This window comes from Corapipo altera, unplaced genomic scaffold, assembly GCF_003945725.1.
Source record: "Corapipo altera isolate COAL_440 unplaced genomic scaffold, ASM394572v1 61153, whole genome shotgun sequence".
Lineage (NCBI taxonomy): Eukaryota > Metazoa > Chordata > Aves > Passeriformes > Pipridae > Corapipo > Corapipo altera.
In genome coordinates this window covers 804,720-818,323 of record NW_020884958.1, presented here as the reverse complement: position 1 = coordinate 818,323, position 13,604 = coordinate 804,720, and the positions used below count along the sequence as shown (strand labels likewise).

The 13,604-nt window shown below is 38.9% G+C and overlaps 1 protein-coding gene across 1 annotated transcript; it reads left to right on the top strand.

The window, feature by feature from the left end:
• Nucleotides 1–296: 296 nt before the first annotated feature.
• Nucleotides 297–13,198, top strand: TMEM38B (transmembrane protein 38B). Its single transcript, XM_027663883.1, has 6 exons — nt 297–480; nt 5,160–5,316; nt 7,876–8,060; nt 9,080–9,167; nt 11,162–11,279; nt 12,463–13,198. The coding sequence occupies exons 1-6, from the start codon at nt 375–377 to the stop codon at nt 12,667–12,669; spliced, it is 861 nt and encodes a 286-aa protein (XP_027519684.1). The 5' UTR covers nt 297–374; the 3' UTR covers nt 12,670–13,198.
• Nucleotides 13,199–13,604: the final 406 nt, after the last annotated feature.

The window sequence follows — 13,604 nt, the reverse complement described above, 5'->3', positions numbered from 1 at the left end:
AAATACTGAAAAAAGAGGGGGGGGGGGGAAGAGAGAGATAAAAGGTATTAGGGCATGTGCGTAAGGTCTGCTACCAGTGTAGGAAAGGCTCTGGGGGATTCCAAACTGTACATGGAGCAGGACAATCAGTACTTTGTCCAAAAAAAAAAAAAAGCAAACAAAGAACATATTGAAGATGTCTAGTGTTCAGACAGGCACAATTCAGACAGACTGTTCAGATGGGCCATGCCGCGGAGGGTAATCCCCCGTATGGCGCTGTCCCCTCCCCGCCCCGCCCCGCCCCGGCGCTGACGGCGGCCGGGAGCGGCCAAGCCGCTTCATCCGGGCCCACCCACCTTCTTTTCCTCCTCTTTCCCGGTGCTCAGTGCCTGGCCATGGACCTGTGGCAGGTGCCGCTGCTCTTCTCCCGCCTGCCTATGTTCCCTTTCTTCGACTTGGCGCACTATGTCGCCTCCGTGGTGGCGTTGAAGGAGCAGCGGGGTGAGCGGGGGGGTCACGGGACGGGACGGGACGGGACGGGGCGGGCACCTCCCACCCCCTCATCCCAACCCCGGTGTTCCTCCGTCGTGTCCCTGTGTTTCCCTGTGTCTCTCCACCGTGTTTGTGTGTGTCCCCTGTATCACCCGGGATCCCCAGCCCCGGCAGGGTGACGGTGGGTGCCGCTCAAGTGCCGGGGGGTCCCCGAGGGAATCTGGATAGTCCAGGACGGTGCAAATGGGATTGTGTTCCCCCTGCATTAGTCCGTCAGTAAATTATGTCTAATTGTCTGCAGAAGGCACCGAACCAAGGTTTTCTTCCTTCCCCGAACTCCTGACGAAATCAGCCAGGAGTTTGTTGAAAACCATTTTCTTGAAGTGTTAAGGTTTTGAAAGTCTCGTGAATTAAAGAAAAAGGGCTGAAACTCGTTGAAATTAAGGTGCAGAGAAGGGGTGTGGAACACAGGCCAGTGTGTCCCTCTGTCCAGAATTGCATCAGAGGGGTGAGAGGAGGAATGCTTAACTTGTATCCTTATATCGTTCACGCACCCGATGCGTGCAGGAAGTTGTGAAGGCAGTTCTGCCTTCTAGGAAACATAGTTCTGGAATCTAATGTCACTGTGCTTGTGACTTTTCATGTAGTGCCCCATAGATTGTAAAGTGACTTTAGGGAAGCTTTTCAGTCTCAGGACTTTCAGTAACAGGACTTTCTGTGAGTGCTCTCTTCCAGAAAATCTTTTGCACAATGGCTGCTAACCCCAAGCCTGATTTTTTGTTGTCACAAATATAAGAGACTAGCCTTGTTTTAATGTTTAGAATTAAACTACTTGTGGTGTGCCTTTGGTTAGCTGCAGTAACTGTGTATCCGAGATGATAACTAGGAAACTAAACTGGCTTTCAGGATTATAGTGCAAATTTGGGAGTTTCTACTTGCCTCAGATTTCTAAGGCTCTGCACTGTTCATTTATTGAGAACTTGTTCTTTAGTCCCTTACTAAATGTGTCAAGGTGAATTTTGACTTCCTGCTGAGGAATTGCACTTAGTAGACTGTGAGGACTGATACAAAATGCTTAGGTACTCTAGAGTCTTCACCAAATTTTATTATTACTGCTAAGATTTTTTCAGGGTGCTGCCTTATGGCATTATGTAATGTATCTATTCCATTCAGAAAGGGACTTTCTAACATTATCATGCACTACTTTTAAACTTTCCTCTTGAATGGACACACCTAAAGACCAGGATGAGGAGCTCTCCAGTTTGCATCAGCATATTTTTAGTGAGACAGCACTTAAGAGCAGTAGAACTGCTGTCAGAAATCTGATCAGATCCATGCCAGTAATTTATTTTTTTTTATTCTCTAATTTTGATTTAATAGCTGGGTAGTTCAGAACTTTTGAGTATTTTCTAATACTTTGAATTAATAACTGTAATCCAGGTGTCTGCATGCTGCTCTGTTTCTCACTTGTAAGCAGTTTGAACTGAGTATTAAATCATAAATAGCAGTCATTATGAAATAGGATGGATATATTATTGTGGATTAATGCTCTCTAGGCATTACTATAATGCTCTTTTTGGAAACTTACAACAGTAGCTATATTTGATGGGGAAATAAGAGGGCAGCCCTTAAGTGCCTGGTGATGTAAGAATTATGTGGTCAAGTTACAGCCACGTTTATTTTATCCCAGATTACTGACTCATTAAAATACCAACCCACCCCCACTGCTTAAAATCAGGCTCAGTGTGGGCATTTGTACCATGGATGGGTGCACAATAACTGGAACTTTTCCAGCCCTCCTAACTAGATTTTCTTGCTCACTTTTGAGTGCTGGCAAACTACAGCAGTGACAACCAACATGTTGCTTTCCACATGTTTTAAAATAAGAGTTCTTGGTTGGTGTATTTGGGATGGCTTAGGAGTTTCTAGTTTGTGACTCCAGTCAGTTGTAGAACTAGCAATTTTCTCTCTTTGGGATGGAGGGGCAGCAAGAGGTGTTGAGGGTTGAGAATATCTCATATTTGGAAGCAGTGTGCTGGTTTTGTTCTTGCCGTTTTTCTGTGACATGTTTCAAGTGACTTTGCTAAATCAAGTCTGACTCTGTAAACTCTTTATCTTAGTTAATGTTATTATGTATAGTTGAATGGGGTACTAGAAAAACTTGTAAAAATCCTCCTGGTCTGCTCTCTAGATGTGTATGTGGTATTTATTCCTGATTGCCTATTTGGAACATGTTGGAAAGGTTAAAGCAGATCTTCTCCTACTGACAGAAATAGTTAGCTGGCAGGGGTTCTTGGTTCTTTTTTTTTGTTACTGTCGTCTAGAAACAAGATTTAAAACTGTATTCAAAAATAGTCCTTGTGTTTTGAAGCCTTATATTTACTTTCTAAAGTGTACCTTTGCAGAACTCTGCAAAGAAGTGGCTTTCTGGCAGATGAACCTTTGCATGGTTGTATGATGCCTCATTAATTCTGCAGGATGCATCAGAGGACAAATATAAATGACCACTTGTTTAAAAACATGTGACCTACTTAAAACTGAGTTTGTCTTTTGAAACATTACACCCCAGTCGTAATTTAGGTGGCAATGCTAAGATGATCTTTAAATTAGTGTCAGCATTTTTTGCCTCATTTGCTTTTATGTTGGGTATATTCCTTGTTAGAAAGTGGGTGTGAATTGTTACATACTGGCACTTGAGCCAAGAAAATTCTAATGTTGACCTGCAGAAAAATCTTGAAGTCCAGTAGCGTTTCCAGTCTCTTGTAAAATGAAAAAAATTACCTGCTTTGTTGTGGACTTTACTCATAGAGGGCAGTCTGGTAATAATAGTAGTAATTCTTATATGTGTCCTCAAAAGTGAAAACCACTTGCTGCTAGTCGTGGGGAAGAGTGCAGAAGTGGTGATTGCTGAAAGGCAGGACAATGGATTTGGAAAGAGAACAGATACCTAATTAATTTTAAAACAACTCTGACATTTCATTAATTTTTTGGTATTTTCTTGTAGTTGCAAGAAAAGGAATGTTTGTCCATTAACATGGCTGTGTCACCAGACAAGAACAGTTACATGTGAAGCTACTGTAGTTCTTTTGGACCGACGTATGTCCACTTAATATAATTTGTGTCTGTTTGTTTTTCTGAATGGAATGGTTGTCCATATTTTTACTTTTTTTTTTTTAAATTGAGGAAATCTTAATGTAGTAAGGACAAGCCATTCATATTCTGCAAGTGTCTTACCCTTTTCAAATATGTTGGTGAAAATAGATCTACATTCAGCTATATGGGATGTGGGTGTAATGGCCCACTTTATATTTTTACTTTTGCTCTTAAGTGACATTATCAGATTTTCTCCTGTGTTAATTTTTTGCACATGAACACGATTGATAGCTATTTTGAAGAAATGGTCATATGCAATAACAAACCTGAGCACAACAGATTTGGAGCACCAGGTATGAAAAATAACATGCAAAATAGTGAAACATATAACAGATGTTATTTTATATTCAGATATTCTGAAATACGTAGGAGTGCTCATTTTTATAAATTGGCTGTTACATAGGAATTTAGATAGTGCCACAATACATGATATCTGTGCCAGCACTAAAACTATAAAAATCTTGTTAATATGTTAAGTGAGCTGTGTTGAGAGTGCTGTATGGTCTTTTATATGTTTGAGCATCTCCTTTTGGGCAAGAAGCTTCTTTTCCCACAGAAATGCCTGAAAAATCCAGAGTTTCCCCTCTGAATTGGGAACAGATGCGAGATTTCATTTTGGGGCAGACAGAGGTGCTTTTGTGAACTTCAGCCTTTGGACTATGGAAAGTTAAACTTGTTCAGGCAAACAGAGCTCACCAGCAGTGAGTGTAAAGCGGAAGTTTTAACACTGGACTTTTGAAGTGGAAAAAAACAACTACTTGAGAATATTTTTATCTTTGATAAAGTGGTGTTTCCCCCTGAAACTGCTTAATGCTTCCCATTATCTCCAGCATAACCTTTTAATATTGAATACTGTTTTGGCATATTTCTATTGCAATTTAAAAGGGATAATTTATTTCAAAATAACAAAATAAACCAAACTGTGAACCTTTTAATAACAAGGGAAACTTACATTTATTATTATGGCTTCAGGTAACCTGTTTTCAACTCTTCAGGAGTCAGGTGAAACTATTTAATAATTGTTTTGGATACTGTTTTCATTTTTGTCAGCAAACACAGCAAGGCATTATGAGGGAAAAGGAAAACAGTGACCCTGAATTCTTGGAACACTCAAAAGCAGAAATTGAATTTGTAGAATAACCCTCAAAATGTTACCTATCCTGTGCAGTTCAACAAAGCCAATTCTGTGTTTTTAATACAAATTTGAAAGCAAGTATATATCTATGCCAAGCTATTAACAATGAGACCTCTCAGCCATGCTCTGAAAGCTTTTTCTTCTTGGTAGCCGAACAGTTATAACAAACCAATGCACAAAAGATGTTCAGAGAGCACATTCTGTTTAGATAGCGAATGTTAAAGCCAGTGTGCTTTAACTTTGTATTTCTGAAGAGTTTTCCTGTGAAACCCTACAAATTGGTGGAGGATTTTTTCATTATCTAAAGGAGCAATGTTGGACTGCATGACTGAAAAATACTGGCTTTTAGAAGGTGATGTGAGTCTCAAATGTTCCTTTCTGTTTTTACATCTTTTCACAGGAGCTGTGGAGGTGTCAGTCCGGAGTCCATTTGCCTGCTGGTTTAGTGCTATGCTTTATTGCTTTGGTGGTTCACTTTTGTCCTCGTTGATGCTTGCAGAACCTCCAGTTGCATTTCTGGCCAAGGGCGCAAATATTCTGCTGGCGTCTTCAGTCTGGTAAGCAGCCACAATTGAGTTGGATGGGTAACATTGGTTCTGAGGAAGATAAATGTAAGCTGGTACTACACCACTGAGGTTCCATGAAAATCAGTGCCTTGACTTAAAAGTGTTATGGATTTGGATCCTATCTCTTCATCCAGAGTCACTGGAACAAAATAGCTGTTAGGATCCTTCTTCTGTGGGAATAGAATGCTTGTAAGGGAGCAATTCTTATGAGTGTTGTATAACAAAGTGCTCTGTTGCTAGACTAGACTTGTCTTAGGTTTTTATAGTTTTCCTGGTCAAACAGCTGAAAACATTATTTTGTAATAAAGTGATTTTCATTTGCTGGTTTTTGGACACAGGTAAGTCATAGATGCAGTCTAGTTTTATAAAAGTAGCTCTTGAAGGCTGCATGCAAAAATTCTGGACTTTTCTGTAGCTGCGGATCCAAGACAGATCTTTTTTCTCCTCCAGTTTCTGCCACCAGACATGACTTTTTTTTTTTCTGTGTTTTGTCCCTTCCCAAGTGGATGGGTGTTGTAGTTGAAGACAGAGCTGAATGGGAAGTCAGATATGTGGCAATTTGGCCTGTTTTGAAATTCAAAAAAAGAGCTGGAGTTATTGTCATATAAATGTGGCCTTCCAGTGAATTTATTCCAGAAAGTGATCTTTGAAGAAAACCTCAAACTTAACAAAAATTATGATCAGCACTGGAATTTTGAATTTTAAAAGCTCAATTCCTGCCTTAGAAAGAGTCTGACCTGCTTAAAATTCTTTAGCTCCTAGTAGCTCCTTAGGTTTTATAATTGCAAATGAATTAAAATGAAAGTGTTTCTGTCTGTCTGTCTATGTTATATTAGTTTTCTGGCCTTTGTGTTGCAGTGAAAGATGACAGATTTTATTTAGACAGGGGAGTGAAATGAAAAATGTGCAATAATTAGTGCATTATTAACAAAGCTTATAGAATCTGCCTATGGTTGCTTAACAAGTGATGTGATTACAAGTACACTTGAAGAGAACATGATTTCTCTTGAACTTTATGTGGTCAAATGTGATTTGCTGTGCACAAACAAAACAGGGCTTTAATGAGGAACTGTGAATGTTATGAAACCTTCTAAGCTCCTACTTTTACAAAGTTCTCTCTTCATGACTACAGTGACCTTAATTCTCGGCCCCAGATCGTGCAAAATGAAATTCCCCAAGCCAGACATAAAACTACACTTGAGAAGTGCTCCTAAATAGTCTGTAGGACAGCGGCATCTACTGTTGGCAGAGGTTACAGCAGAAGTGCCGTGGTCGGTCTGCAGGGTCAGGTTCAGTCCTATTATCAGTGCTTCAGGGTCCTAATCTCACCTCCTACAGCTGTAAATTAATTCTGATGAGGGTTGTCTGTTGAGTAGGTGGCTTAAATGGCTGTTTGCAGTAGTCTCTAAAATACATGCTTTGTACATGTCTTTGGCTTCCTATCAGCTGAAGCTTGGTTGCATACAAAGGCATCTGACTTTACAGTGAGAGAAAAAGGGAAAGGAAGGGCCTTAGGAAGCCTTGGTAGAGAGGACTGAGCTCAAAAGCCTCAAGAAAAGGCCCCGTGTCTCTTTTAGAAAATGAAATGGTATCCTTCCCATTTTTAAATACTTTCTCTGCTTTTACTTAATTATTACTCTCTTATTCCTGTGCTGAAATAATCTACTTAAGATAACTGAATCAAGTTACTTAGTCTTGGTTGTTTGTTTTTAATTTAATTCAGTTCTCTGTAAGAACTAAATTTCGTTTATTAAGAGATACAATAAAACAACACATAATCTAATCTTTTAAAATATACTGTCATACTAGGATTTCATTGTTAGCCATCTTTACTTTGTTCTAAAAGCAGAGATGATTGTTAAATTTTGAGTTGATCAAAGATATTGTTAAATTTTGAGTACTGTGCTTTCAGTGCTTTGAATAAAGAAATGTGCTTCTTACTGGCAAGCTGGAAAAGCTAGAATTGGTGACCACTAAGATGTTAAATGTGTTTGAAAAGAGCTGTGCATTTCACTTGGCATGACACTAACTAGTAGAGGCATTCTTGCTGAGGTTACATAATTCCATGTACCTGCAGTATGAAAGCATAGGTCAACATTTAATTTACCACCCTGTTGTAATCCTATTAAAAAAAACCCCAACAAACAAAACCAAAAACAAACCCCAAAACAAAAAGAACCCCAAAAAACCCCAAACAAAACCAAACCCCCAACCAAACATAAAATAACTCACAAAATAAACAGAAGGTTAGTCAGACACAAATTTAATAATTTGAATCATAAAAACATGATATGCAAACTATAGAACAGGTGGTAAAATTTAATGCTGTTTCTCATGTACTTTAAGAGATTCTTCTCTGGGACAATGAGGCAGTAAGATAATGTTTGATTTTTGGTGCAAGAGCTCAAGGGTGCTTAGAAGCTTTCCAAATTTGTCCTAACATGTGTATCACAAGACAGTGAGTTATGCATTACTAATCATATTCCAAAAAATAGCTTTAAAGATTATTAAAAGGTAATTCCTTAGCAAAAATGTTCTCATGATTTCCAGGTATCTGGTGTTTTACTGCCCACGAGACATTTTCTGCCGGTGCTTTTCCTTTCTGCCTCTTCGTCTCCTGGTTGCAGGAATGAAGGAAGTGACTAGGACGTGGAAGATAACAGCTGGAGTTGCACATGCAGACAGTCACTTCAAAGATGCCTGGCTTGTCATGGTGGCTGTGGGCTGGGCCAGAGGTAACGTACACCACATCTTGTTCTGAAGGCTTGTGATTTTTTTGAAGTGGTGTTTAAGTGTCTGGCCTGCCAGCATTAACTGTAGCACCATCCTTGCTGTGATGGATGTGATAGTCCTGATGAAGTCTGTTATCCCCTCAAGGAAAAAGCCTATGCAACAGTTTTTCTGTCTGGATTAAGGATGACATTGAGTGACTTGGAGGGAACTTTGTCTTATCCCTTCAGGTCTTATGAGAACTTGTAGGATGGGCAGTTGATGACAATAAAGAAGTAGATCTTCTGTCTAGCTGTTGCTAAACTTATAAACAGCATTATTTCCTCAGAGCTGTCTCTTTACACATGGCTGAAGAAGAGAACTGGTTATCTTAGTTTTTTGCGTTGTAACTATTACTCAGTTTTAAACATAGGAATGAACGTTCTTGCCTTCATGCTGTTTGGAGCAGAACTCTGGCAGCCACCTTCCTAGCATCTCTGTTAGTAGTCACACCATTAGAAGAATCCCTCCTGGAGGTGACTGTGCAGCTCTTGTTTCTGCTGGATTCTGTTCTTCTGTGGGAAGCAACAATATGATGATCTAACATGTTCTGTTCCCAGGTTACAGCACAGATCAGTCTCATTGGCCACAGTGTCTAACACCTTATATCTTGTACTCTTTTAATGTAAAAATACATACCCACTTTTCTCACAGAGGGTCGTCATAGTTTATAGAGACATTCTCTGTACTTATGATGACATGATGAATGCAATCATATAAACCTCTAGAGATGTACCTTGGCAGTCCAGGCATTTGTGGTGATGAGTGCCTCAGTTCAGGTGTTATCACTTAAAGGTAAAACTCTGGAGTTTCATGTGGGCTGTTCAAATCATGCTCGTATAAAAGACTGGATTAGTCTTTTTAAGTCTGGGCTTTGGGTGCCACATTTAGCACCTGGTGTCATGACTTTTGTTGTGAACAATAATAGATTGCACAGTAGTGGTAACAGTCAGTGGAGGTTTATCGTAAATCTTTGCCATTTCAGGAGCTGGTGGTGGCCTAATTTCCAACTTTGAGCAGCTGGTGAGAGGAGTGTGGAAACCTGAAACCAATGAACTACTGAAGATGTCCTAGTAAGGTTTTCTTTGAACATGTTAATTGTTGTTTTGTTACCTTCTTCAGTTGGCATTCACTTTAAGTGTTTGAGGTCTAAAAAAAAGCAGTAGAACGTGCTTGTACTCAGTGTTTTGTTCTGTATCCTGTGAAAAAGGGGTTGGTGATATTTTAATCATTTTATGTTCACGTCAGTAGAACAGCAAATGGGAGAGACAAATCAACAAAAATTATGTATCAGAAAGCAAGTATTGAGCCAGTGTGGAGTTGCTAGAAAGTAGTATTGACTCAATTTTCTTACAGGGATGTGGTCCTCTAGCCAAAATGAAAGGACAGTGGTACCAGAAGTGTATAAGTGAAGTCTGCACTTCTGGTATGTGTTCTGAGCATCATTAAAATGGCTTCCTTTGAACATTGTCACTCTTACTTTCACTTCTGGTGCTACTTTCCTCCAGAAATATAAATTATTTGAGGAGGTGCAAATTGGTTATTCAGTATAGCAAAAATGTCCTGGAGGATAGGAAATGTTACTTCTCTTGCAGAAGGAAAGAATGGGAATATTACATGGCTCTTGTAAAATGGGAATTGAAACAGGCTAGAAAGACACAAGCTATTATTGTAAGTCAAAATAAGGTCACTGCAATAATTTCCTAAAATTCTTTTGATCTTTCCCATGTTACTCTCAGGTCTTTAAAAATAATATTTTTTTTAAATCTTGCTTTTCTGCAGCCACTCTTAGACACAGAATAACAGAAATGACATTTGCAGCCTGTTCTTTGGCAGTATTTCAACTTTTTGTGGATTGTGTGAGTTGTTGGCGTTTTCTGAAATTCCAGGTATTTAGAATTTATCTCCCTCTGTCAGTGCCTAAGTGGCAGTCTTGAAAGCAAACTTCCAGAAAGAAGAGGACACTGTCAAAAATAGCACTGTAAACCCAAGTAACACTTGTCCTTACAGGTGCAACACCAGAGCAGTGCTTACTGACTGTCACCACTTGCATATATTCTCCTTTTCCATGGTGATATGGCTCAAAGTAACTCAAAAAAGATCTTTAAAATTTCATTTATATGTAAATCTTAAGAACATTAAATTGAACTAAGTTACAAAGTTGAATGGATCAAACATCCTGCAAGTGGATGAGTTGAGTGTATACGCAGAGTTGCTTTTTGGAATTCCTGAGGAGGAAGTTGGTGCAGCAAATCTCTGAGTTACTGAAAAGACAGTGAAAGATGTGTCTACCCTGGAAGCTCTGTAATAACAGGAATGTCACCTGCACAGGTCACATGTAGGTGCAGATTGAGAAATGCACAGAATTCTTCTGTCAATGTATTGGTGCTCTCTCTTCAGAAGACTGGAACTGACCAAAGTTCTCTTGTTTTCTGGCTGCATGCCTAGCAAGGGATTTACCATCACAACCAAGATCTGTACTAGAATGGGAATCTTTGCATGTCTTAAGCCAGCACAGCTGTGTTGGCAAAACCTGGTAGCATAAGCCTGGCTCAAATTGGGCCTAAGCTGACTACAACCCTAGAGCTGCTGGACTGTTACAGTGGACCAAAACCTTGACTATGTTGCACTTCAACACCTTAAGCGACTCCTTGGAGTAACTAACTACTGGAGTATAGTAGAGGAACCTGTTTTTAAGTCTAGTCTGAGTGTGCAAGCTTTATGATTTAACTCTTCAGTAAAATGTATTGGGAGAGGAAGAAGGGAAGCAAGCTGATGTATAGAGTTTGAATAGAAGCATTATTTGAGAAGGATTTGCCAAATAGGAACTTGGTGGGTGTGTAAAGTAGTGCTGAACTCATTCTTGTCTGTGTTACGGACAGAAAGTGTAGTAAAGTGAAAGTCTTAATGTAATTATGTCTAGGTTTTAGACCTTATTACTGTTACAACAATTTTTCATTAGTTCTATTCAGAAAAAATTCTTTTGCACAATTAAGAATATTTACTGCTTTCTAGGCCATCTTTTGCTGTAAAGAAGAAAAATTAACATTATTTCTTTGACTTCCAGCCCTGTGAAGATAACTTTGATAGGAGCAGTTCTTTTCACCTTGCAACATAGCCAGTACTTGCCAATTGCAAGACACAACCTTGTGTTTTTATACACCATCTTTCTTGTCATCTTCAAGGTAAGAATTTGGAAGTGTTGCAAGTAACTGAATAATAGGAAATGTTTTATTTAGTTATTAGAATGCGTGCTTCTGGGTAGGAAAGCCAGCTCGTAGTAAAGTCAGAAAACTGTATTTAGTCTTCTCTACACAAGCAGAACAGAAGACCTATTCTGTTACTGATACTGTTCAATGTATGGGGAGAAAAAAAAAAGAGAAAGAAGTCAGGAATTTTGGCACCCAACATTTGATATTTCAGGCTTATATGTCTTTAACCTCAAACAAAGCTTATGCTTGTAGAAAGAAACAAAGACAAAGTTCTTTGTCTTTTATGTGTTTGCAATACAAGCCAACCAGACTCTCATCTAGATTAAAGTATTTGCAAAACAAGTATTTAGGCAGGAGGAGAAAGTATATCAAAACCACTCTGAGGTAGCTGTATATGCTTTTATAATAAAATAGGCACTCTTGAATTCTTCAGTCCCTCCAGTCTTGTTCATTTCCAGGATGATGCCTGTCTTCAGGATTATGAGCTAATAAGAAAGCACAGTCTCTGTTAGCAGAAATCTGTCAATTTTAAGAGCTTCAAAGCTGCTGTTGAACAGATCAGAGACTGACTGAAAGTGGTGGTTGCTAGTCCTTTCTGTGAAGTAGATGACAACTTTAGTTCTACAGACGTTGCTTTAGGGAGCTGAGACTTTGAGCTAATGTTCATGATTCTTCACCTAAACCAGTAAGGCATTGTTGAACTGGGGATGCTGGGAATGGAGAAGGAAAGGAATATTATTCTAGAACTGAGAGATTACAGCTCTCTTCAGGAACTGGCTGTCAGAGTACACTGAAGTGATTAAATCCTTACACTGAAGGTCATACTGACAGTCAGGAACTTGAGCACCCACTTAATAGCAATCCACTAATAAAGCAACAGTTGTGGATCTGGCATAGTCCTGTAATAATGTCTTTTAGAAACTTGTCATGTCTCTGAGAACTGTAGAAACTGTTGCAATATAAACTTGTCCAGTACCTGGATCTATAAAAGTTTTTTCTGCCCTAATTCCAAGTTATGTGTCCTAAGGAATGTCTACCTAAACCTATGAACTTTATGGAACGAGTATGGCTGTCTGAAATTCTAATTAAAGTCTGGTTGTGCATATATGTTTAGGTGCTTACACATTTATTGTAACTTGATCCTTGTTCTTCTTAGGTAAAAACGATGTTGACAAGATGTGCAACTTCTCCACTTGCTCCCCTTGAGGCTGCTTTAGGCCATGTGCTTTTTGGCTTGCGAAAGGCACCTTCCAAAGTGAAGGGTGAAAGTGCCACATCTTCCAGTCGCTCTTCAATCTGTGACCGGCCCTCTGAGCAGCACCACGATGGTGTTAAGAAAAGACAAGCAAAGAAAACAGAATAAGTGACTTGAAATCCTTGATGGTCTTGACCACTGAAGATGTTTTAATGCCAGATTAGGCTGGCTGAGGAGTTTCTTTAAGGAAATGCATTTGTGAGGAGAGAACAGGACTGTGTTGTGGTTCGCCTTTGGAATATGTTATGTAAGCTACTGTTCCTATGTCTGAATGCCCAGGTTGGATTTGTAAGTTAAAACTACAGTTTTTTATGTACTTACAAGTTTACTAATTTTTGTATTCATGATAATTTAAGGTGCTCACACGCTAAAAGGGTAGTTTTGAAAACGTGAAAATCATATTTGTTATTTTTTCTGATATATCACTTGTTTCACCTCTTCCTAGCCAGCAGTTCTTATGTTTCATTTGGATAACATTGATTTGTACTGTCAATTGTTCACTGTAGCACATCCCAAATAAGAAAGTCATCATCTGAGTAAGGCATAATCACATTGCACTGTGTAAAATCATAAAAATGCCTTTAACTAGAAAAATCACACTAATGCCTTTAACTAGAAAAATGACCGAATTATTGTTGTAATTCACATTGCACTAGTCTAGGTTTTCTGCATTTACTGAAGTATTTTTCAATATTTTTATATTTTTTAAAATGAGAGTAAATTACTGGCACTTTAAAAAATCTTTACAGTTAGCAAATAGAAATATTCGATATTTTTGTTATTGGCTTACTTTGACAGTTACTTTGCAAGCATTTGATATGTTGGTGTTTTTCATGTTACATTGGGGATTTGCATGTGGTTTGTAGTTATCTTTCAGTTCACCTGAGACTGGACATCTCTGCCTGCATTTTTGTCCAAGCATATGCACTTTTTTCTTTTCAAAGACAAACTTTCTTATAGAAAAGAAGATTGGACAGTACATTTGCCTTGTTCACTCAGCACCCTGGGCTTGAAGACAGGGATGAGGAGCAGAAGGAAGCCCC

Coding starts and splice junctions, on each gene's coding strand:
- TMEM38B (XM_027663883.1), top strand. CDS start 375: ATGGACCTGTGGCAGGTGCCGCTGCTCTTCTCCCGCCTGCCTATGTTC. Junction 9,168..11,161: donor GAACTACTGAAGATGTCCTA/GTAAGGTTTTCT, acceptor TTTGACTTCCAG/CCCTGTGAAGATAACTTTGA. Junction 11,280..12,462: donor TCTTTCTTGTCATCTTCAAG/GTAAGAATTTGG, acceptor TGTTCTTCTTAG/GTAAAAACGATGTTGACAAG.